The following is a 24,792-nucleotide window of genomic DNA, read 5'->3' on the forward strand; positions in this document are numbered from 1 at the left end:
CAGTCCACAAAAAAAAATTAGACCTATATTGACAAATACGGTGGATATAAGACCTGACACCTCTAAAACGAGACGACAATTATAAATAATAGAGATGAAAATACTTCGACGAATATCAGGGAAAATCTCTTGGACAGGGAGAGAAGCGAAAACATAAGAAGAGCATACAATGTAGAAGACATAAATTGATACTAAAAAAACGGAAACAGGAGTGAAACGAACACAGTAGAATGGCAGAAGAGACGATAGTACGAATAGCACGAGACAAGTCCCCAAATGGACGAAGAAAGTATTGACAGACCAAGAAAAAAAGTGGTGCGATATTTTAAACAATTTAGGAGGCTAATATTGAAGAAGAAACAGGCTTTAGAGTCTACATGCAAGAAGGAAGAAGAGGAAGTTGTTTTCAGTCACAATGTTATAAATACAATACAAATAACTACATTCTGCCTTGTAGAACTTTTAACACCAATTATATATTATAGTTATCTAATTATTAAAAAGTTTCCTTTTTAATTTGCTTGTTAGTGGTAAAAATAACTCATTAACTCTTCTTTAGATAATTTTTGCTTCATTAAGTGTTTTTAAACGTTTGTTTTCTAAACACTTAAATGAAATAAGCTAACAAGGACTCGTATGAATATTATAAGCTCCACTTCATAAGAAAGTAATTCTGTTCAGAATGGCTTTCACTGTATACATCGTCTGTGTCATTGCAATGGCAAGTCTTGTAGGTAAGAATAATTATTTATGAGAATCTAGTATGTAATTATCTATAAAATAATATTGATATACGTCATTCACATTTTTTAATTTGTACCGAGCCTTGAATTTGCCCCTAATTTTTAGGCTTAGAAATAAAAAAAGCGACCATGATGGGTGAATGGTAAATTTTATTCATTCTTTATATTTTCAAGGTCGCTGAATCCGAATATGAAGTTTATTTTTATCTAGAGTTGGTGGAACATAATGCGAAAAATTAATTTTGATGATTTTTCATATTTACTTCGCTGTATCTTTGGTCACGGTAAATATTTCCTATTGAAAGTCTTACTGTGTCATTTTTAAGGTATTTAGACAACAACGAGCTTTGTCCAAAATGTTGGAACACATCAAAAGAGGAGTTGTTAATTTTTAAATATTTTGTCGCCAGATTTCGTTCGTTTCATGTTTAGTTAAAAAAGTTGAATAACAATGTTTTACTTAAGTTTATAATTTTTTCCAACACAGAAATATAATATAACTGGTGAAGATGGTTTATGGAAAATTTCAAGTCAAAATATGCAATACGAAAAAAGTTATGTGAATTTATATACGAGTGGCACTGCTCCAAAAAACTCTTATTTCTCGAGATACTGACCACGGTGTGGTGAATAGCTAATTTTGGTCAAACTTTATGTTTTTAATGGTGCTGCTCCGTTTCCTTTCTACAAAACATTTTATTCTTTGTACCCTATATTTTAACATACACTTAATTAAAAAGCTAAATTTCACATTTTGCCACTCAACTTTTGCGATTAAACTTTGGAGTTCAGGAATCTGCAGCTTTTAATTTAAACAATTCATAACTTTTATTAGAATAACACAGAAAGACTCAAACAGGTTCCATTATCTTCATTATTTGTATAAAGTATTGTTCTACTTACTTGAAAAATTCCAGAAAAAATATTAACATGGAACAGAGTTGTAGCGAGTTAAAGGCAGAAAAAAAGTGATTTCATTTTTTTTTTATTTGTAGGGCATAATTGCGATTTTGCCAATGTTCCAAAGTTCCAATGATTTTAAAATTCAAAATAAACCTAATTTTGGTATTGAGCACAATCAAAAATATACAGAATGAGCAAAATTTGCCATTCACCACACCGCACCATGGTCATCACACCACACAGTATCTAGAGCAGTGGTGCTCAGACTTACACTGCATGGGATCTATCACATAAACTGCAAGCGTCCAGCAATCGACTGCCAGTAAAAAAATTTTTTTTGAAAATAAAAAACTTTATTGCACGTTTCACTTTGATAAAAAGTTGTAACTACCGATAGTTATAATTAAAGTCATGTTTTTCATCTTAATTTTATTTTAATGTTGATGCATGGCACTGCATATCCTCCATAAGTTTTTTCATATAATGGTACGTAATTACCGAGGACCAAATGTAAGCATGATGAGAGATGTTTGTCAGCCGATTCGTCATCAGGGCTTTTCATTCCGGGTGGAATGTTTGCCGCTCTTACTAAGAGCTCACTGATTCGCTTATTGCGGTGAATCACTCCGCATTCCACTTATTCATTTTGATATGTTTCTCCAGTTTCTCACTTCCAGAATTTTGATATCTCTCATGGGTCTTTCGGTTTCTGGTTTCTCTGTATGTGTCCCATCCATCTTAGTCTCTTCTTCTCATTAATTCTTCTTCTTGCAGTACCGTCTCCTATCGGAGGTTGGCTACCATCACAGCAATCTTAACTTGTTGGCTGCAGCTCTGAACAACTGTATTGAACTGCACCCATACCACTCTCTTAAATTTCGCAACCAGGAAATCCTCCTACGTCCCACATTTCTCTATCCCGAGATTTTTCCTTGGATGATGTCTTAGCAGAGAGTACTTTTCTCCTCTCATTATGTGGCCTAGATATTCCAGTTTTTTTTTGTCTCTTAGTTCATGGTGCATTCTTCTTCTCATTTCTCGGTTGTCCATTCTTATTGGGCCCATAATCCGTCTGAGGATTTTCCTTTCGAATATTCTCAATTTTTCTTCATCTGCGTACGTAACTACTGGTCTGATTACAACTCTGTATATTTTCAGTTTTGTATTTCTGGATAACTTCTTGTCCGTCATTATCCTATGATATCTCCAGTGTGTTTTGCTGCCTGCTAGTATTCGCTCCGTTATTTCTTCACTTCTCTGATTTTGACCATTTACTTCTACTCCCAAATATTTTAATTGTTGAATTATTTCAAAAGTGTAGTTTTCTATTTTGATTTATCTCATCCTGTTATCTTCTCTTCGAGAGCAGATTAGATATTTTGTTTTTCCTTCGTTAATTTCTAGACCTCTTTTCCGTGCTTCCTTTGACAGGATTGTTACGGCTTCTTTTATTCTTTCATTGTCTCTTCCCATAAGAACTATATTATCTGCATATGCAACTATTTGTGTTAAGGAGTGGGCTATAGTTCATTTAATTTTGCTGGCCTTGACTGTACTTTCTACTGGTCAGCTGATTACGCTACTTTAATTTCACTACGTATATTTGGAAAAATGCAGACTCACACAAGTACGTTGATGCAAAGAATGCTGTGAGCTGCAGATATACTTGCCTCAAAGATGAATATTTGTCAGACGATATAAAAAAACAAAATGTCGTATTGGTCGCTGTGGACTTAAGGTATATATCCGAAATTATTTTCAGTGTCTCATTTTGGACGGAAATGATCTCCGTTTTGAAATTAATGGATATTTCAGTGACAAATTTTCCACGTATTCACAAGAAAATGGATTAGACATGAATGTTACGATATTTGTCAGTTTTTTAAAATCAGTCTTTCAAACTTGCTATGAATTTTTTGCAGCTCCGCGATCGACTTCAAAAACTTTAGCGATCGACCGATAGATCGCGATCGACCCTTTAAGCACCGCTGATCTAGAGAAATATGCTTTTTTGGGGTGTGCCGCTCGTTTATAAAGTGACATAACTTTTTCCCTGTTGCATATTTTGACTTAAAGTTTTCCGAAAAACTTCTTTATGAACTATGTTTCACTGCTGTGTTCGTTAAAATTATAAACTAAAAAGTTTGTCATTCAACTTTTTTAAGTATAATGAAACTAACGTAATAGGACGACAAAATTTTTAAAATGTGTAAAAATTAACAACTCTTTAGACAAAGCTCGTTGTTATCTAAATACTTCAAAGATAACGCAGTAAAATTTTAAAATGAAAATTTTAAAAAGAAAATTTTTACAGCGACCAAAGATACGGCGACGTAAATATGAAAAATTAACAAAATTTATTTTTCGCATTATTGCATAAAATTTAATTATTGAACATGTTACACCAACTCTAGATAAAAATAAACTTCATATTCAGATTCAGCGACCACGAAAACATAAAGAATCACCAAAATTGGGCATTCACTTTAAAGTTGATTTTCGTGGTCGGTATATCGTAATTTTAGGGGTTGCTGCCGCTCGCCTACTATATTTTGTGTGATTTTTACCTTCTGTTTTATTTGTATATTAAGCATTATATATGAAAATTTAAATATAATTTAATCTGCGAAATTGTATTAATACTAAACTAGACTGGCTAATTAGCTATGCCAAGACCATAAAGAAAGAAGAACTTCTGTTTTGTTCAATTTATAAACGTATTGGGTGGAATACACTTATAGAATAAAATTACTTCTGATCTTGTTTTAAAAGATTAATAACGCTGAGACCCGTCAAATATTATAAAATATGTACCTATATAGATTTTCTCTATTTAGATATAAATTTAAATCTACAGGGTGATTCACGCAAGCCTAGCATAATCCATAAGCTTTATTTTTAATGGGACACCCTGTATATTTTTATATTTCTAAAAGCTGCTTAACAACCTGACTTCAACGAACTATATCATGTACATAGTTTGCTATATGAATAATACAGGCTGAAATTTTAAAATTATAATGTATGGAAACCACTTCTGGGATAAAAATTTTTGTGTCCTTATTTTAGAAACTTATAAACAACGCTAGGACATGTGAACTTTTAAATTCAAATATGCACCATCTAAACAATAATTTAAATATACAGGGTGGTTCACTCAAGTCCAGCATATCCCATGGTCGTTATTCTTAATACAAAACGCTGTAATATATTTTTTTTGTGTTTTTGGCGTAGACTTTTAGTCATACCGCCAGACTCAACATGGTAGAAATGGTTGTCACCTGTATATTTTTAGCCTTGTAGAAGCTGCTTAACAACCTCATCTCACAAAAGTATAATATGTAGGGTATATTATGACTAATGCAGGGTGACATTTTAAAATAATGTATAATTTTCGTCATGTTAAATACCTACATAAAACTTCAAAATTAATAATTTTTCACATTTTAAATGATGGTTTTATTTTTTAAATTAGTTACATAAAGATATACATTTTCTAAATTAAGTGTCAATATATTGGGTTTTGAAAGTCTTGACAAAATTTGTAAATAATTTTAAAATCTAACCGTCATTTATTCATAAATGACCCTACATAATATACCTTTTTGAGATAAAGTAGTAAAGTATCTTCTAGTGACATAAACATATACAGGGTGATTCATTAAAACCAAAGATCATGGACTATGCTATACTTGCTTGCATCACCATAATGTATAGGTATTTAAATTTATGTTTATAAAGTGTCCGTTTGAATTTAAAATTGACGTGTCTCCGTATTGTTTACAATTTTACAAAATAAGGACAAACAATATAGACAAGGCGAAAACGGCGGGTTCGAAGGGAAAAATATTCCCATGAGATTTTTTTGCATAATCACATTCGTGAGAGATCCCAGAATAAGGTTCAAGAAGTCGCCCAAGTGGAAAGTGGGCCAATTTTTTTTTAACAATTTTTTTTTAATCAAATTGCAAGCATCAATATTTTTGGCCCGAACAATTTTTTCTTTAATTTTTTGGACCATTCTGGACAAAAAAGGTCTCTTATAATTTTTCTCTAAAGTTGATCGTTTTCGACTTATAAGCAATTTAAAATTGAAAAAAACGAAAAATGGCGATTTTCAAGGTTTAATAACTCGGTTAAAAGTTATTATTATGAAAGTCAATATATGACTAAATCAAAGTTTGAAGCCCCCCTACAAGATTCTGAAGAAATTTTTGTCATTATTTTATTACTAAGCTGTTATTTTTAAGTAATAATAATAAGCGCCATGCACGTGTGCCGGGCTGTAAATGCTGAGTGCGAGAGAGAGGCTATTCCAGCAGTCCAATTGTGCATCTTACTCGCACTCACATTTACAGCAGTGTCAATACGATAAAACCACTCATTGTTATTAATTAAAAATAACAGCTTAGTAGTAAATTAATGACACATATTTCTTCAGGATCATGTAACGGCGACTTTAAACTTTGATTTAGTCACTTTCTGACTTTGAAAATAATAATTTTTGACCGAGTTATTAAGCCTTAAAAATGGCCATTTTCGCGTTTTTCAAATTTTAACTTGCTTATAACTCGAAAAAGATCAACTTTAGAGAAAAATTATAAGAGACCTTTTTTGTCCACAATGGTCCAAAAAACCTAAAAAAACATTAGTCCGGGCCAAACAATTGATTTTTGCAATTTGATTAAAAAAAATTGTTAAAAAAAATTGGCCCACTTTTCTCGTGGGCGACTTCTTGAACCTTATTCTGGGATGTCTCACGAATGTGATTATGCAAAAATATCTCATGGGAATATTTTTCCCAACGAACCCGCCGTTTCCGCCTTGTCTAATATAAGGACACAAATTCCATGAGTTGTTTCCATTTCCATACTTAATAATTTCAAAATTTTACCCCGTAATATTCATAATGCATATTGTACATGATATACTCCATTGAAATCAGGTTATTTAACAGCTTTTAAAAATATAAAAATATGCAGAGTGTTCCATTAAAATAAAGCTTACGGACTGCTATGCTGGAATGAATCATCTTGTATATTGAAATTTATATTTAAAAAGTGCACATTTATTATTATAAAAATCGACGGGTCTCAGCGTACTGTATAATTTTTTGAAACAAGGACACAAATTATTTTATTCCAAAAGTGCCTTCCACACTATATAAAGAACTTCGTTGACATCTGTCTTCATTTTCTGACTGTCTCTTATTAGTATTCCTCTTGTTGTTTTGGTGCCACCTACTAAAAAGGTTGACTGTATATTTTCTGGATAAACTGTGTACTAGTTCTTTCCATTTCATTCAATTTCTTGTTCTATTTTTAATTTTTTACCCCATTTTTGTCCAATATTGCTGTATTCGTTAGTTGTAGTTTTTCAGCTATTATCTTTTCTTCCGCTCTTTCTTTTTCCCTTTGGGTGGTATTCAATTGCTTATCCTGCTATAGTAGTTTGATCTTTCCTCAAAGTATAAACAATACATTTCTTTTTTTCCCATGACTGTAGTAGATTTGTTTGGATAAATTTCTCTTCTTGCAGTACCGTCTCCTATTGCAGGTTGGCTACCATCACAGCAATTTAACTTTGTTGGCTGCAGCTATGAACAATTGTATTGAAATGCACTCGTACCACTCCCTTAAATTTCGCAACCAGAAAATCCTTCTACGTTCCACATTTCTCTTTCCCGAGATTTTTCCTTAGATTATGAGCCTTAGCAGGGAGTACTTTTCCCCTCTCATCATGTGGCCTAGATGTTCCAGTTTTCTCGTTTGTATTGTTTTTATGACTTCGCATTCCTTCCCCATCTTTAGCAAAACCTCTTGATTTGTTACTCTATCTCTCCGTGGTATTTTCCACATCCTCCTTTAGCACCACATCTCGAATGCCTCAATGTGTTTAATGTTTATCGTTTTAAGTGTCCAAGCTTCCATGCCGTACAACAGGACAGAGAAAATATAGCACCTTAACATTCTCTTTCTTAATTTTAAATTTATGTCCCTAGGAGCATAGGAACTTTTTCATTTTGACAAATTAATGATTGTCTCGCTATTTCTATTCGCCTCTTAATTTCTCTTGTCTGGTCATTAGTATCAGTGAACCAAACTCCTAAATATTTGTAGGACATAACTCTTTCCACTTGCTACGCCAATGGTAGCTAACAATTTCTACTTTCATAAAACTTGTGCCGGGGAAAACTCTATTTTCTCGCCAACCCCTTGGTAATGCATAGTCATTACAATTACAATTTTAAGTACATAGTCAGTATCAATTTGTTGTCCAGAAAAGTTGAACATCGATTTAGTTTAGAGGTTTAGACGCAAATCTCTCGCGTATTTGTAGTGAAAAAGTATCTTGTTACTATACGACCAGTCTCTTTTCGACAAATTTCTTGTATCAGAGTTTTCAACTCTCTCGTATTTAGTATAGTTATTGTGTGTATGCATAGCTTAAAGTTTAAAAGCTACATGTTTTGCAAATCAACAATATTAATCAAGTTTATTAATACTAGGAAAAAATCATTAGTTCATGTGTCATAATTAGTGACATTTAAATTCTAACAGTGCCCTCGTGTGGCGTTTCACAAACTAGTATAAATTGGACAGTAATTCTAACCGTTTATAATAAGAAATTTATGCAAAAACTTTGACCAGAGCTTGACTAGTTATAACAGCAAAGTTAGTCATTAAGTTATAAACCTAAATCGTAAAAATCATAAAAAACCAAATTGATGTTATCAACATCAACAAACGGTTTAGAAATTCTGCCACCTCAACAAAAACATGTCCACGCGGATGTCTTCTCAGATCATAGTCGGTAAGTGCAAATATCAACATACGACTCAAAATAATTCATAATGAAATGAGGCCAAAGACAGATATAAAACTACTAAAAGAAAATCACATCCAGGAAAAAGTAAATACAGAGATTAATAAGAATTTTGCGAAAATAGTTGAAGATGCTCCTAGTGGCATAAAGAACAATGGAACGAAATGAAGACATCTATTACCACACTTTCGCATAAATATTTAAATTCAAAAGAGAAAAGGAACAAGATTGGATGACAGATAAAATATTGCAGATGATGGAAGAGCGAAGAAAATTAAAAGGTACAAAAATGACAACGAATACAAAAAATTGCTTAAGAGTATACTAAGGGAAATATATGTATAACAGCACTGCAGGCCTCAGGGGCCCGTGGCTTGAAATTTTTCAACTATCTTTCTCCACTTTACTCTGTCCAGGGCAGGTGCCTTCCAGTTTACAACGCTTGCTATTTGTAGATCCTCTTTGGCTGCTTCCAGCTACTTTTTCCGCGGTAAACCCCTCCTTCTTGTTCCCTCACCGCTTAACAATATACTCTTCGCCCATCGGTCCCCTGACATCCTTTTCATTCCATTCTTTCTCCATTCATTCTCTACCACTTTCACATCACCGAAAATCTTCCTCAGCACACTCCGTGCCCATCTTTCCAATGCATTTTCTTCTCTCTAATTCAGAACCCAACATTCACTATTATAAATTACTGTAGGTTGTATCAACGTATTATAAAACCGCAATTTTGCTGCTCTTGATATAAGACTACTTTTTAGAAGTACTATGCTAGTACAAGAAGAATATGCTCAATGCTCCAACTGCTCGTCTTCCCTTCGCAATTCTTTTTTCATTTCCTCGCACTTCATCTCCTTTCTGTGTTACAGTCTCCCATAGGTATTCAAATTCTTTTAATTTCTCGAAATAATATTCTTTTACATCGTTATCTATTCTAATTTTCAAAACCTGTTCTTCATTTAATGTATCTCCCATTTATTAGTATGCTTAGTTTTTCTTTTAAAAGGTTTAACATTCCGAGCAGTTCTCTTTCTGTTCTTGTTATCAATACTATGTCGTCTGCAAATGCAAGTACCTGAGTTCTTCCATCATGGATCGTACCTTGCGTTCTGATCCGCTCTCCCTGAGAAATGCCTCTAATACTCTAATACACAATTGAAAAGGACAGTTGATAAAGGGCTCCCTGCATCAAACCCCTTCGCACTTTGAACTTTTCTGAGAGGCTACTCTCCAGTGCTACTCGATTTTCTATTCTCTCCAGTGTCATTTTCACCAGTTTGACCAACTTCTTCGGTATCCCAATAATTAACCGAAGTGCATGATAAAGACGTTTCCTTACGATTGTATCATATGCCTGCTTGAAGTCTATAAATAGGACCTTCATATTTACCTGTTGTTCGAAGGTACCGCTCTGTAACATCATTAGCATGAAAATCTGATCGATGGTAGATCTTCCTTTCTTAAAACCACCTTGATATTCTCCTACCTGCATACTAACATATCTGTCTAATTATTCTCTTATAACCTTGGCAAGGATTTTATAAATTACATCAAGCCAAGCGATACCTCTGTAACTTTCACATTGAGATTTATCTCCCTTTTTAAATATCGGGCATATTCTGACTCCATTGTCTCGGCATTTCTTCCTGATCCCATATCAGCTTTAGTATGCTACATATCTGGACCTCGGAGGTAAACTACACTGTGTCGACATGGCGTTGTTTTGTTTTTATTCTTTTAATTCACTCAGCTCTCCAAGAGCTTTCTAGTAAGGATGGGAAAAACCTACCGGTTTTAACCGAAAACCGGTTTTTTACTTCGCAATAACCGGTTTTACCGGTTGTTTTTTTTTGTCCCGGTTATAACCAGTTTTTTATTTTTAAAGTAAAAACCGGTTATTAGGTTTTTACGGTGATTAGGATTGGGTTAGGTATTATTTTGGATCCCAATCATAACTATTATTCTTAAGTAATTATTCCAAACAAAATCATAATTCAAATTAAATTTTATTTTATAAATACAGAAGCAAACTGAAAGTGGAAACTAACATCCGCCAGAAACAATTAAGTTTTGTTATAACATTTCGTTGGAAAGGTATTTGTAATCATAATATTTACATAAGAAGTGATCTGGTTGAAGTAGACGCAAAACATCATCTATTTTTCTCACTTGACTCTTGACATTGAAAGTGGGTGAATGACTTTTTCTGATTACCAAAAATAATGTTCTGACTGTGAATATCGAATTACCGATTACGAATACGAATCTCCAAGGATTTCCCTTTCACGTTTTCAAAACGATACACCCATACAGGAAGTATTAAATGAGTTAAAATGTAGGCACCTATAATACAAAAATATACAAACGTGTTAAAAGAAATACATGATAAATTTTTTTGATGGTAGTAAAAATAAAAGATAAATTGCATTATCCAATTTATTTTTAAGTAAAATATTTATGTTGATATTATTTTTTTTAAATCCCATTTAAAAGAGACTGGGAAATTTTTTATAAATTGAAATGGTTTTGTTATATTGTATATTATTGCAATATTTATATAATAATCTTACGCTATATTATATTTAATAATAATCAATAAATATATAATAATAATAAAATAAAAAATAAATAAAATAATTAATAAAATAAAATGGTTTTATTAAAAATTGTGTTCTATTTATATTGATATTGATGTTCTTTCGATAGTACTAATTTTGATTATATTGATATCGAATATCGAGTCTAGTGGAGTATCGCAAACTAAAGTGCATTGTAAATGTAACATTGTAACCTATTAGATTAAAAAAACCGAAAACCGGTTTTTTCAAAAACCGGTTTTTTGGCCGGTTATAACCGCCAGGTTAAACCGTCAGCAAAAAAAACCGGTATAACCGAAAACCGGTGTTTTGTCAAAAACCGCCATCCCTACTTTCTAGAGGTATACTACATTTGGTATTAATGACCACGAAAACGGAATTACCGAAAAAATAGAACACTATGTTCAAATAATTTGAGAGGTAAAAAGCGCCGTGTAAACTTGGGTGTTTTTACCTCATTTAATTACTAACTGAGTGTTGATCGCAAACAACACTATGTTGACTTAGTGCGCTGAGCACCTAGCGGCAAACTGGTCATAGATAACTATTCTTCTGAACAGAAATAAATCTCTTTGTTTTCATCTATTCTTTTTCTATAGTTACCTAGTTGTTTTTATAAAAATCATGGTTATTAATACATTGTAATAAACATGCAACAAATATTTTGTACCTTCTCTTAAAAATTGGTGTTTCTATTTCGAATGGTATTATTCTAATTATACATATAGTTTCAAAAGTTATGTATCACTTAAAATTATGCTAAATTTTAAGTGATGTAGAGAGTGTATACTACGGATAAAACAGAATATGTTTAGATTTTTATCAAATGTTAGCGTTTAGTGAAGCGTTTTAAAGAATTTTTTAACCTACTTTTATTTTTTTTTATAATACTGCTTCATAATTTTACAACACTATATTTTTCGGCAAACTTTTGTAAATTTAAACCAGACTTTTCACTTTCTCAGCTATTATAATATTTTTATTATGTTTCTTAACGACAAAGGTTTGTTATTTTACGACATCCTTTCTTCGTGTTCGCCGACACCAACCCTTATGCAGGGTATTTTTAATCTCATTATAGATAAATACGAAGTAATAAAATAGTATTGGGTATTTCGCAATACTGGATATTATCAACAAGTACCCATACAAAAATATTTTGGCCGATAGTGACTGATAAATTTATATAAAATGAGTTTTAAAAACAATGAGATTATTTGGCCGCGTTAATTACCTAGGAAGTATACTGAACACGACAGAAGGAGCAGAGGAGGATATCCAGAAACGAATTGGCAGAGCACAGACAGCATGCTATGTTAAATATTATATGGAAATATAATGAGATAAAACTGGACACCAAAGTAAAAATCTTCAATAGTAATGTAAAGGCAGTACTACTATACGGATCACAATCTTGGAGAATAACAAAAAACACAACACTGGAAAGATTCAATCCTTCATCAATAAATTTTTACGAAAATTTCTAAGAATATTTTGGCCCAACACGATCACAAACTCAGACTTATAGAAAAAAACGAAGCAAGAAGCAATACATAAAAAATAAGAAAGAGAAGATGAAAATGGGTAGGCCATACTCTGCGAAAACCAGGCACAGACATAACAAAACAAACATTGGAATTCCAACCTCCAGGAAAACTCAAACAGGGGAGGCCGATAAATACATGGAAGAAAACAATTATTAAAGAAGCAGAAAACGTCGGCCTAACCTGGAAAAGAGAAAAAGCACAAGATCGGCAAAAATGGAGAATGACAGTAGATGCCCTATATTCCAGTGGGAAGGAAGAGGATAAATAAGTAAGTAATGACAACATTTAAATGCCCACTACGACATAAAATCGAAATTGATGGAAAAATAATAAAGAAGGACGCAAAGCTTAGATATCTAAGAAGAGACATAACTAGTTACGGAGATGTTGAAGAAAAAGCACGACAACAACACTTAAAGGCAAGTAAAGCGGCGGAACATCTTAATGACACAATTTGAAGGAACAAACACCTAAGACAAGAGACAAGACACAAGAGCAACAATCTATAATGCAGCAATTAGACCTATATTGACAAACACGGCGGAGATAAGATTTGACACCTCTAAAACGAGACGACTATTATAAACAATAGAGATGAAAATACTTCGCCGAATATCAACGTTCGACTTTCGACTTCTTAGCGTTTAGTGAAGCGTTTTAAAGAATTCTTCAACTTACTTTTATTTTTTTTTATAATACAGTTCATAATTTTACAACGCTATATTTTTCGGCAAACTTTTGTAAATTTAAACCAGACTTTTCACTTTCTCAGCTATTATAATATTTTTATTATGTTTCTTAGCGACACAGGTTTCTTATTTTACGACATCCTTTCTTCGTGTTCGCCGACACCAACCCTTATGCAGGTTATTTTTATTCTCATTTTAGACAAATACGAAGTAATAAAATAGTATTGGGTATTTCGCAATACTGGATATTATCAACAAGTACCCATACAAAAATATTTTGGCCGATAGTAACTGATAAATTTCTATAAAATGAGTTTTAAAAACAATGAGATTATTTGGCCGCGTTAATTACCTAGGAAGTATACTGAACACGACAGAAGGAGCAGAGGAGGATATCCAGACACGAATTGGCAGAGCACAGACAGCATGCTATGTTAAATATTATATGGATATATAATGAGATAAAACTGGACACCAAAGTAAGAAAAAATCTTCAATAGTAATGTAAAGGCAGTACTACTATACGGATCACAAACTTGGAGAATAACAAAAAACACAACACTGGAAAGATTCAAACCTTCATCAATAAATTTTTACGAAAAGTTCTAAGAATATTTTGGCCCAACACAATCATAAACTCAGACTTATAGAAAAAAACGAAGCAAGAACCAATACATAAAAAAATAAGAAAGAGAAGATGGAAATGGGTGGGCCATACTCTGCGAAAACCAGGCACAGACATAACAAAACAAACATTGGAATTCCAACCTCCAGGAAAACTCAAACAGGGGAGGCCGATAAATGCATGGAAGGAAACAGTTATTAAAGAAGCAGAAAACGTCGGCCTAACCTGGAAAAGAGAAAAAGCAAAAGATCGGCAAAAATGGAGAATGACAGTAGATGCCCTATGTTCCAGTGGGAACGAGGAGGATAAATAAGTAAGTAATGACAACATTTAAATGCCCACTACGACATAAAATCGAAATTGATGGAAAAATAATAAAGAATGACGCAAAGCTTAGATATCTAAGAAGAGACATAACTAGTTACGGAGATATTGAAGAAAAAGCACGACAGCACTTAAAAGCAAGTAAAGGGGCGGAACCTCTTAATGACACAATTTGAAAGAACCAACACCTAAGACAAGAGACAAGACACAAGAGCAAGGATCTATAATGCAGCAATTAGACCTGTATTGACAAACACGGCTTAGATAAGACTTGACACCTCTAAAACGACACGACTATTAAAAACAATAGAGATGAAAATACTTCGCCGAATATCAACGTTCGACTTTCGACTTCTTAGCGTTTATTGAAGCGTTTTAAAGAATTCTTCAACTTACTTTTATTTTTTTTTATAATACAGCTTCATAATTTTACAACACTATATTTTTCGGCAAACTTTTGTAAATTTAAACCAGACTTTTCACTTTCTCAGCTATTATAATATTTTTATTATGTTTCTTAGCGACACAGGTTTCTTATTTTACGACATCCTTTCTTCGTGTTCGCCGACACCAACCCTTATGCAGGTTATTTTTAATCTCATTTTAGATAAATACGAAGTAATGAAATAATATTGGGTATTTCGCAATACTGGGTATTATCAACAAGTACCCATAAAAAAATAATTTGGCCGATAGTAACTGGTAAATTTCTATAAAATGGGTTTTAAAAATTATGAGATTATTTGGCCGCGTCCGTATTATATAAATGGCCGTTAGTACAGATTGCCGATTTTGACAGGTGGCCGTTAACACAGGTTTTAATATATTAATATTTAACTAAAATAAACATTTGTTTCATGAGAAGTACCTAGCTATTTTTTGCGCTTAAATACCTTTAAATTCAATAAATATTTTATAAGTTTAGATCAAACCTATCAGAGGTAAACTGCACCATGTCACTGTAAATTACCATTAATAACAGTAATTAGGGCAAATTTTAACGTTTCATTAGTTGGATTGTACAAATTAGTTATATGTTATAATTAAAATACGATCGCATTGTTTTTCAGAGCGAAAGGTACCTAATTATGGGAAATATAAGATTTTTAAAATACTCAAACGGCCCTACTAAAAAGTTGCTTAAAGTGACATAGTGTAGTTTACCTCCAAGGTCCAGATATTCTCTCTTCTAATATTTTACCTCCGTGTTTAATTATTTCTCCACTAATGTCGTTAATACCCGCACTCTTGTTATTCTTTATGCTTCTTAAAACTTCCATTATTTTCTCGTCTGTCGGCGGCTCCACTACATCCTCTGGGTTGTAGTTTTCTTGTATCACTTCCATCTGAACCTCGTCATTACCTTTCTGTCTCTCATTTAGCAGTTCCTCAAAATGCTCTCTCCATCTATCCAGTTTTTCTTCCTTGTCGCCTATTAGGTGCCCCTTTTTGCTTTTGTAAAATTTTTGTCCTCTTGAATATTGTTCTTTACTTCTTTTTGCTTCTTGGTAGAAATTTCTAATGTACTTATTGATATATTGTTGCTCAATATCTACAAAATTTTAACTCATGTGTTCCCGATTTTAAGAACCTAATTCTAAGCAAAAATTGTTCTATATTTTTTTTTTTTCGAAAACTCAATACTTTTTGAGTTATTCGTGGTTGAAAATTGGCCATTTTCATTGAAATATAACACCTTTTCAAACGGTTTTTGCGAATACCTTAAAAACAATGCATCTAACTAAAAAAATTATATAAAACATTTTTGTAGCTCATAAAAAAAACAAAGATATTCGTTCCTGCTTCAATTTTCTAGTTATAACACAAAGAGAGATATGGTAGGTAAAAAGAGTTTGTTTTTTTGTGCATGTTCAAATCAGTGTATTCAACTTGAAATAACAGAGAAACGGTCGATTTTAAGTGTATAATGCTACCAATACCTTTTATTGTGCTTGAAAAGTCCTTTCAAATAAGCAATATTAAATGTCGATTACATTCAAACTAAGCGGGATATGCTGCAAAAAATTGATGACTAACGAATTTAAAAAAAAAATTGAGAAGTGTATTTAACTCATTATCCACAATAATTTAAATGCATCGTTTTCCTTCGACAATACATTTTACTACAGTGTTATTTTTATGTTCAAAAAGTTGAGCAGGTTTAAAATGAATGGTTTTTGAAAAAATAAGATCAAATTATAGAGCGCATATTTAAATTTTCTTAAAAATCTTCTTTTTCTCCATGTTACTCGAAAATGATAAGAGATACTGTTATAAAAACTAAACTCAAAATGTTTACCTAGAAGAAACCTACATTTTTGTATGGCATCTTTTTTTTTGCATTTCTTATCATTTTCGAGTTACATGGAGAAATAAGAAGATTTTTATGAAAATTTAAAAATTCGCTCAATAATTTGATCTTATTTTTTTCAAAAATCATTCATTTTAAACCCGCCCAACTTTTTGAACATAAAAAGAACACTATAGTAAAATTTATTGTAGAAGGAAAACGATGCGCGATGCATTTAAATTCTTGTGGATGAGGGGTTAAACATACTTCTCATTTTTCTCTTAAAATACGTTAGTCATCCAATTTTTTACAGTTTATCTAGCACAGTTTGAATATAATCGACATTTAATATTTCTTATTTTAAAGGTCTTTTCAAGCACAAAAAAAGTTATTGGTAGCATTATACACCTAAAATCGACCGTTTCTCTGTTATTTCAAGTTAAATACACTGATTTGAGCATGCACCAAGAAAACAAGTTTTTTCACTTACCATATCTCTTTTTGTGTTATAACTAAAAGATTCATAGAGGAAAGAATCTCTTTGTTATTTTATAAGCTACTAAAATGTTTAATATTGTTTTTTTTAGTTAGATGCATAGTTTTTAAAGTATTCGCAAAAAACCGTTTGAAAAGGTGTTATGTTTCAATGAAAATGGCCAATTTTCAACCAGGAATAACTCAAAAAGTATTGAGTTTTCGAAAAAAAATTATAGAACAGTTTTTGCCTAGTATTAGGTTCTCTAGCAACTTCCGTAGTTATTTAAGCAAAAATTTTCCACCCCCGAGAAGGGGTGGGAACCGCCCCCAAGACAAAAGCACACATCGGCATAGGGTAAACTTTGTTTCTTGGGCTATTCCCTACTTACTGTGAAAATATCACGTAAACCGATATAGTAGGATGGAATTCGGAGCCACATACCCCCATTGACTGCCCTATAATATGAGAACGGGGTTCTATTCTCGTTATAACTTTACCACGCTGAGGGACTGGGACGTGAATTATAAATTGTAAAATTTCGTCATCTTTCTTTCTCAGCATCCGTTATGGCTTGCGTTTTTAAAAGCCTCGGAGGTGTGACCAGAGGATGCTTTCATTGTTTTTAATCTGGTAGGATATAAAATGGTATTTTCAATATTATTTTAACTGATGTTTGATAAAAAACTTAAACACTTTTCTGGCAGATGTCGCTAGGCATCCCTGCCATTTCGTTCGTTACAGTTCGTGACTGCACACCGGGGGTTATTCTGGTTCACTCAGATAGAGCTGCATATGTACCTCCTAATGAGATACTAATAACTCTCGAAACTGGTAGAGACACTTGCAGTGCTATCTGATTAAACTAAAATATAATGCGGCTTTAGTTTCGTATTACAACGAAATTTTAAATCGTTTATACATTTTTAATTTTCATTTTTACTCTAATAGGAGTACGGAGAAACATTCTCGTTGGAAATTAACCACGCTGAGCAGATGGGACTTAATTATTGTAAAATCCCTCAGCTTCCGTTCTCAGCATCCGTTATGGCATGCAGTTTTAGATGTCTCGGAGATGTGATCAGGGAACGGTTTTATTGTTTTTAATCTCGTAGGATGCCAAATGGTATTTTTACTATTATTTTATGTCCCTTTAGATTAAAATTTTTTTTCTAGCAGATATCGCTAGGGCATTCCTGCCATTTCGTTATTTGCAGTTCGTGACTGCCTGCCGGGGATTACTCTGGTTCACTCAGAGAAAGCTGCATATGTGCCTCAATGCGGCTGTGGGTTCCTATTTCAACGAAATTTGAAAATGTTAATCCATTATTTTTCATACTTACTTTAATAAGAATATGGAGATCCATTCTCGTTGTAACTTTACTACGCTGAACAGATAAAAGGGACATAATTTACAAATTGTAAAATTTCCTCATCTTCCTTTCTCAGCATCCTTAATCTTGCAGTTTTAAAATTTTCGGAGATGTGACCAGGCACTTTGTAACAAAATAGATGTGTGCTTTGAAGGGGGTAGTTTAATTAGTTACTAAAGTTTTATAAAGGTAGGCTAGCTGGATGTCATAAGACTTTGTCAGTGGGACTCAGGATAGGATCAGGCCGAATTTGCACGGCCGAGATAAGACGGTACCTTATGAAGTAAGTACTGGAGTGTTCAAGAAAATAACTTTAAATAAGCAGGGATGAAAAGAAAGAGAACTACTGACCGAGAAGATATTCAGAAGAACGGTTTAGGGCGCCAGGGAAATATTAAATAGATATTTCGCTGAGTGACTTATACTACTGCACCTAACTACTACTTTTATATAGATACTAGAAATGGTAGGATAATAAAACATATAAGTATGTACAACCAAATTTAATCAAATATACCTATACCTCTATATACAAATTTATACAATCTACCCAGTACCTATTCCGTACACTAGAAGAGTACGCTCCTGTCGACAATGAGCTTTACAGTGAAAAATAAAACAAAAATTTAATTAATTAGACCAAGACAGTTATTTGGAATTACAAGTTATGTACCTGAATAAAAATATAATATTGATATCGGTCACAGTATCGGTTGACTATTTCGTATCTGACCTAAAGGGATAAACCTAAGTACAATATCTAATAAGTGAAATGAATGTTATGAAACAAGGAAATAAACCAAAGTCTATTGTGCACAATAATTTTGCAGATTATTTATGTTATTTATTCAAAAGTTATTGACAAAAAATTTAAAGTTGGGAAAATATTATTAAAAGAATTGATATGCAAATTTAATTATATAAAAAAAAACCTGTCACTACTCCAGGAGTGAGAGCCTAGATCCTCGCACCCTGACGGCCAAGCTGATGGTGGGTAAGACCAGTTAATTTCCAGTTTCCCCAACGCTGGGGGGGGGGGGGGAATACTTGTCGGCACAAAGGAGGTGAGGTACACGCCTAGTACAGTAAAATCAATACGCATTCCATTTATCCAAAACCATTAATAGATTAATCCAAAACTCGACCAAAAAAATTTCCAAAATTATTATTTTTCCATTAAAAAAAATTAATCAAAATTGTGACTCAATTTTCTTCTTCTTCTCCAATGACCGGTGATCCTGTAAAAACAACGAAACTCCTCCTAAATTTCACCAAAACCAAAACCCAACTTCTAACTTAATTTATTCTAAAAAAAAAAAAAAAAATTCCAACATAAATTATATTCTAAAGTCACCGGTCATTGGAAAGTACAGCTTTACCGAAGGCTTCAAAGGGAGTGCCAAGTGAAAGTCTTTGACATTGTCAAATGAGTGCCGCAGACATTCCTTGACAGATTGCCAACTTACCAATTTCAATGTTAACAGATATTCCATCAAGTCGTACCCAAAATTAACGCAACACCTCAAACAACTAGCGGCATGTTTGGTTGCATACTATTAAGTTCTATCTGACTAATATTCGGACTTGCATATATCGTAACGATGAACTTATCGTTACAACTTGTTGCAATATTTTTATTCTTATTTGGTGGGTTATAAAATAGTATTTTAAATGTTATTTTTGGTGCTATTAGATTAAAAGCTTAAAATTTTTTCTAACAGTTGTCGCTAGGGGATCCCGGCCATTTCGTTAGTTGCAGTTCAGGACTGCACAACGGGGGTAATTTTGATTCACATTTACTGAACTTTATCACGCTGAGCAGGTGGGACGTTAATTTTAAATTGTAAAATTCCTTCATCTTCCTTGCTCAACCTCGGAGGTATGACCAGAGAATGGTTCGAATGTTTTTAATCTGCTAGGACAGAGGTCAGCAACGTTTTTAATGTATCTAAAGAGTGAAATACTGAATTAAAAATTCATGGCGGGCGCCAACTATTTTTTGATCTAACAAATCTATATAAAAAAATATGCTTATTTATAATGTTCATTTATTAATTTTAAAACGTATGTTTTGAATTTGTTGTCTAAATTAACAATAGTTTAAGGGCACACTAAAATTTATTGAAGGGCGCAGTGGCGCCCGCGAGCGCTGCGTTTCCGATCTCTTTGCTAGGATATAAACTGACATTTTCAGTATTATTTTATGTTACTACTATTAGATTAGAAACATACTTTTTTCTAGCAGATGTCGCTAGGACCACCCTGCCATTTCGTTGGTTGAAGTTTGTGACTGTACGCCGCTGGTTATTTTGGTTTACTTAGAGAGAGCTACATATGTGCCTCCTGGTGAGTACTAATAAGTTTTGAACCCGGTAGAGGTACCTGCGGTGATTTCTGATTGAATTAAAATATAATGCTGCTGTACTTTCGTAGTGCAACGAAATGTGAAAGTGTATATTCACTTTATATTGTAATATTGTTGTTGAATAAAGCATCTTCTACAGAGGTGTAACAATATAGCTGACGGTCAATCTATTTCCAGATTCCGATTACTTTAGTGACTTAAGCGGTGAAGAAGATGGTGAATTTCTGTCTAAAAATACAAAGACTATGTTGGGTGTTGATGAGGTTAATGCTGGCGAAGTCTTGTCCGGAAACAAAACTAGAGGTACAGGTAATTCTAAATGGATTCTTATAAATAAAGGTCCCGTTAGACGTAGTAAAAGTTTACCCAATAATTATGTAATCGAAACGAAAAGCAACCGAGGGTAAGTAATATACATAATTATTATATAAAACCATTGTTTAGTTGCAACCTAAGATTTTCCAGAATATTAACGAATTGCTCTAGTCTGGTGTCATTTTTTTAACAACTTCGGCAGTTTGCCATACAACCAGTTCCATGACCTTTATTTCTTTGCGTCACAATATAAGAAATTTGGCCTGACGCTGGTGGGATGTCCCTACCGATTTAGTATCATAGTAACAAACAACAAACCCTCCAGGAGCGGATTCGCTAAAACTAAGGGGAAAGGAACAAAATGCAAAATCTAGACGCCTGTCAAAATTTTCAATGTGTTTTAAGTGTAATCATTTTTTTCGAATCCTGAGAAAACTAATATGTAAGTATTTTTGAAAAAGTTAAACGCAGAATGAAAAGTTACTTTATTACCGAGGGCCCAAAGTCCCTTGGAACGAATTAGAGTTTCCGTGGCCAAAATTAAAAGTTTCTTTTGAATGAGATATTTGAAATTAAAAATCACACTAAATTTTCTCTTAGTTTTTCACTTTGAAACTTATTAAAATAAACATTATAGAAGTTTTCAGGGACTTTCGGCCCTCGGTAATAACGTAACGGCTTAAATCATAAAGTTCGTACCCATCCCCTAAACAAAAAAGTTCAAGTTTTCAAGTAGATATAATATTTTAATGGGGTTGGAATAATAAATATAAATTTAAATATCATACCATTATATTTATTACGTATGTATATCTATCTATGTAGTTATAGGTATATTATTATCTACAATAAAATAAGAGAAATGAACAAATTAAAGAAATTAAGGAAAATAATGATAATAACAGTAAAATACTAAAAGCAGAATTAACAGTAAAAGATTAAAAAATTTTAATACGAAGCATTGTCTAGAAATTTTAATTTTAATAATTTATTTGGATTGGCAGGTAACGAGCCAGTTCTGTAAATAATATAATGTCCGGCCCTAGTAAGCTGTTCCAAAACTATTGCCACCCGTTGCAAAGATAATAAAGGGGTTAGTAACATTAACTATTTATTATGATACTAAATCGGTAGGGACATCCACCAGCGTTAGGCCAAATTTCTTATATTGTGACGCAAAGTGTACATTACGGCGCGTCCGCATTGGTAAATTTTTCGTGCGTACCAGCTGCTCGTCAAAAATATTTGCGTGCTCTAAGTAAACTGTGCTAGTGTGGACGTGTTCGTCGCATAAACTGAACACAAGAATTTTCGACGCACATAACGCACACGCTCCATCGGTTATCGTTTTCGAGCGAAGATAAGATGATCTGAGCACAAAGATCTTATACATATAGATTTGCCCAACTCCGAAAAATAGCGTAACGCGGAGCAGTTCGGTTCGGTGGTCTATCTATCTCTCTCTACTGGCGCTTATCTTTCTCTCTCTAGCATATGATGGCTGCCGCCTCTGTGTAACTGTCGTTTCATTACTCCCACCTCTTGGTAGATACGCCCACACTCGCACGACAGACAAAGATAGCTGGACCACCGTACTTGATATCGATGTTACATTCCGATGCATTGTTTAGAATATCCCTAGCCAGATCTATTCTTGACATATCTCTGTCCTCACTGGTAAAAAGGGCCTAGCCGGGTAAGATGATGAAAAGTGCCCCCAACTCGATTCGAATTCCATATAGGTCACCGTTTAGCATATATAGTGAAACTAACTTTCTTAAATTTTTAGCCCTCTAGGTGGTCATGTGACCCACCTAGAGCCTAATTAGGGTTTCTATGGTTTTAGTTTTTGTCTGAGCCGCATCGAGAAATAGCGAAAAATTTTGAATAAAAGAGTTGTAATATTTAAAAAGTTCTGTCCGAAATTTTTTTTAAATTTTTGGCGGGAAATTAAAATTTTAGAACGATTTAAAAATTTTAAATGAATATAAAACAATAAATAAGACATTAGTTTTCACGAAAAAAATATATAACGTGTATTTTTGCATAATGTTTCACACTGAATTTTTTCAAATTTTTAAAATTGGTGAAACGTACCTTTAAAAATAAAAAACCGTATTTTTTCGGTTTTTTTTGGACAATTTTATACATGTTTTTTAAAAAAGGCAACACCGTCACTAGAATAGGTAAAAAACTGAAAAGTAATTGGGGTTTGCCTAATAAAAAAATTTTGTAAAGCCATCCATTTTCAAGATAGAGTGCGTTGAAGAAAACAAAATTTTACACATTTTTTACGATTTTTCGGAAAATACTGGCAACATTGTAATAAAATTTGGCGAGTTTTAAGAGGCAGTTGTTGTGCATTTTTTGACATACAATTAAGAATTTTATATTTATCATTGGCGTGCACAGGGGTAATGGTCTGAACTTTTTAAAGAAAAAAGCTAGTACGCCACTGACATATTCCAAATTATCAATCGTTTTTTAATTTCTCATTCAATTTGTGGAGAAAAAATCTATCTTTCAATTTTTTCACACGACGCGCCATTTTTGTTCAAAAAATAAAACATCTAAACCCTTTCACAATATTCGAACTTCTATGAATTAAATACTACTATTAGTAGTTTTTTTCTCTGATTTAGGCCTTGGTTTAGAACTAGAACCTTTAGCCACGTAATTGTATAGCTTATCACTAACTCAGGTGTAATGTGTAGTGTGTGTGTTGAGTAAGTGTCTTGTTACTTTGCAAAGTCGACAAAATTGTCTTTGCAAAGAGACGCTAATTGTATCCGAACGGCTGCTATTAGTAGTTTCTACATCTACATAAGCTCGTACATCCATTACAAAAATTAATTCGAATACTTTGGAAGCGTTAAGATATTTTATTTTTTGCAGCAAAACGGCGCCTCGTATGAAAGAATGAGAAGATAGTTTTTTTTATCGCAAATTGAACGATGATTTCAAAAATGATTTTTAATTTGAAATATGTCAGTGGTGTACTATCTTTTTTTTTTTGAAAAGTTCAGACCATTACCCCTAAGCGCCCCAATGATGAATATTAAATCCTTAATTGTATATCAAAGCATTCACAATAACTACCCCTTAAAACCCGCCAAGTTTTATTACAATGTTGCCAGTAGTTTCGGCAAAATCGTAAAAAATGTGTAAAATTTTGTTTTCTTCAACTTGTCTCCAGTATCTTGAAACTGGATGGCGTTACAACAAATTTTTATTAAACAAACCCCAATTATTTTTCAGTTTTTTACCTAATCCAGTGACGGTGTTACCTTTTTTTGAAAAATATGTATAAAATTGTGTCAAAAAACCAAAAAAATGCGGTTTTTATGTTTAAAGGTTTTCACCAATATTAAAAATTAAAAAAAATTCCGGGTGAAGCATTATGCAAAAATACACGTTATATATTTTTTCCTAAAACCGAATGTCTTAGTTATTTTTTATACTCATTTAAAATGTTAAAATCGTTGTAAAATTTTAATTTCCCGCCAAAAATTAAAAAAAAATCGGACAGAATTTTTAAAGATTTCAACTTTTTTATTTAAAGTTTTTCGCTAGTTTTCGATGCGGCTGAGATAAAAAATAAAAACATAAAGACCCTAATTAGGCTCTAGGTGGGTCACATGACCACCTAGGAGGCAAAAAATTCCAGAAAGTTAGTTTCACTATATGTATATGCTAAACGGTGACCTATATGGAATTA

General features: G+C 32.8%; 1 protein-coding gene across 1 annotated transcript in view; it reads left to right on the forward strand.

Annotated features, from left to right (window-relative positions):
* Window positions 1-594: 594 nt before the first annotated feature.
* LOC114335142 (uncharacterized) overlaps window positions 595-24,792 on the forward strand; it is a 53,225-nt gene continuing 29,027 nt past the window's right edge. Inside the window, exons 1-2 of the mRNA XM_028285311.2 lie at window positions 595-734; window positions 20,937-21,162. Coding sequence (XP_028141112.1) covers window positions 683-734; window positions 20,937-21,162 — 278 coding nt within the window. The 5' untranslated portion in view covers window positions 595-682. The remainder of the gene's footprint in view (window positions 735-20,936; window positions 21,163-24,792) is intronic.

The sequence above is a fragment of the Diabrotica virgifera genome, chromosome 7 (genome assembly GCF_917563875.1).
Source record: "Diabrotica virgifera virgifera chromosome 7, PGI_DIABVI_V3a".
NCBI lineage: Eukaryota > Metazoa > Arthropoda > Insecta > Coleoptera > Chrysomelidae > Diabrotica > Diabrotica virgifera.